This window comes from Austrofundulus limnaeus, unplaced genomic scaffold (assembly GCF_001266775.1).
Source record: "Austrofundulus limnaeus strain Quisiro unplaced genomic scaffold, Austrofundulus_limnaeus-1.0 Scaffold460, whole genome shotgun sequence".
NCBI classification, from domain to species: domain Eukaryota; kingdom Metazoa; phylum Chordata; class Actinopteri; order Cyprinodontiformes; family Rivulidae; genus Austrofundulus; species Austrofundulus limnaeus.
Genome location: NW_013952862.1, coordinates 253,450 through 255,069, shown reverse-complemented (window position 1 = coordinate 255,069; position 1,620 = coordinate 253,450). Strand labels below are relative to the sequence as shown.

General features: G+C 38.7%; 1 protein-coding gene across 1 annotated transcript in view; it reads left to right on the top strand.

Annotated features, from left to right (window-relative positions):
* Positions 1-1,164: 1,164 nt before the first annotated feature.
* Positions 1,165-1,620, top strand: part of vps45 (vacuolar protein sorting 45 homolog) — a gene marked incomplete at both ends in the record, with an annotated part of 2,830 nt that continues 2,374 nt past the window's right edge. Inside the window, 2 exon segments of the mRNA XM_014025187.1 lie at positions 1,165-1,260; positions 1,505-1,620. Coding sequence (XP_013880641.1) covers positions 1,165-1,260; positions 1,505-1,620 — 212 coding nt within the window.

Here is a 1,620-nt window from a genome sequence, read left to right as displayed (position 1 = left end):
ATATTGATGTTTTATTGTTATACTGTCTTTATGTTGTCCTATTGCTGTAATATATTGCGCTTAAGTGTCAATAATTGCATTGGCAAGGTAAACTTTTTCTGTATACATACAATCCAATCCCTGGGATTGTCCTCTGCCACATCTCCTATAGTCTCATGATGAGCACTGTGGGCTTTCATGTGGGAGATGAGGATTCAAATCCAGCTACTGCAACTTTAACAAAAATCTCTGCAAACTTCATATTGTCACACAATTACCTTAATTACAAACACCTGCTGACGTGACCGGCTCAAGCTGGTATAGAAAACACATTTGAACTTGGTCAAAGTTCATTCTGAAAGTCCAATGCTCCTGCCTACATTGTCCTACAGCTGCTATTGTAATTTCTATCTGTAAAGGTCCTGTGCCAAATAATTGCTATGCCTTTTGGTACCTGTACAACTTGTAGTTTTTGAAATATTAATGTTTAAACTATATTCCAAATTTATATAATGGGAGTCAATGGGGCCTTGTAATGGTCAAATACTGCCCCCAGCTGTACTCAACTAGGTACTGCACCATAGTTTTTTAATATTTAATCTGAACAGTTCAGTGTTTACAATACTAATTTGATTGTATTTGGATGTTTTACTATATCAATGTCTTAATACTGCTCTATTGTTGTAATATTATGCAGTTTAGTGTCAATAATTGTATTGGCAATGTGGCCTCTTTCCGCACACATACAAACCAACCCCTGCCACCACTTTCTGCCAYAACGCCATTGGTTTAATGGTCWATGWCATGGACTTTCATGTGGGAGGTCAGGATTCGAAACCCGGCTAAYGCAACTTTAAGAAAAAATCTCTTTAAACTTCATATTGTCACACAATTACCTTAATTCTAAACACCTGCTGACGTGACAGGCACAACCTGGTATAGAAAACACATGTGAACTTGGTCAAAGTTCATTCTGCAAGTCCAATGCTGCAGGCAAAGCCCTGCTGCAATGACATGCTACATGGCAATGCACACTTGTTTTTACATCGTAAAAACCCATGTCTAGTTTGGTTTATCTTTGAACCTTAAAGAACATTTTAATAATAATAATAACTAAGAAGGATTTTAAATAGTATTTTCCTGGAGTAACCAACAGTTTTCTCTCCTCAGCAAATCATCACAAAGGAATACGAGCTGTTCGACTTCAGGAAGACTGAAGTTCCTCCTCTGCTGCTGATCCTGGACCGAAGCGACGACGCCATCACGCCGCTGCTCAACCAGGTGACCAATCACAKCTCTTCATTTATTTTAAACTAAAGGAAACCAGTTGTCATCACATTCAGTTTCTCACAGTAATGAGTTCTTTTTGAAATAATAACTGTGTCARTTAATTTAGAAATATTTATTTGTATGAGTTTTACTCTTGTTAGCAGAAATAMGTTCAGTTTTTTTATTTCTCTTGTAAGAATAAGAAGACAGACCGGTATCTGAGAGTGTTTTAATGAGATGTTGGTGTGTGTTGCAGTGGACGTACCAGGCGATGGTCCACGAGCTGCTGGGTCTGAACAACAACCGGATTGACCTGTCCAGAGTCCCGGGGATCAGTAAAGACCTGAGGGAGGTGGTGCTGTCTGCAGAGAA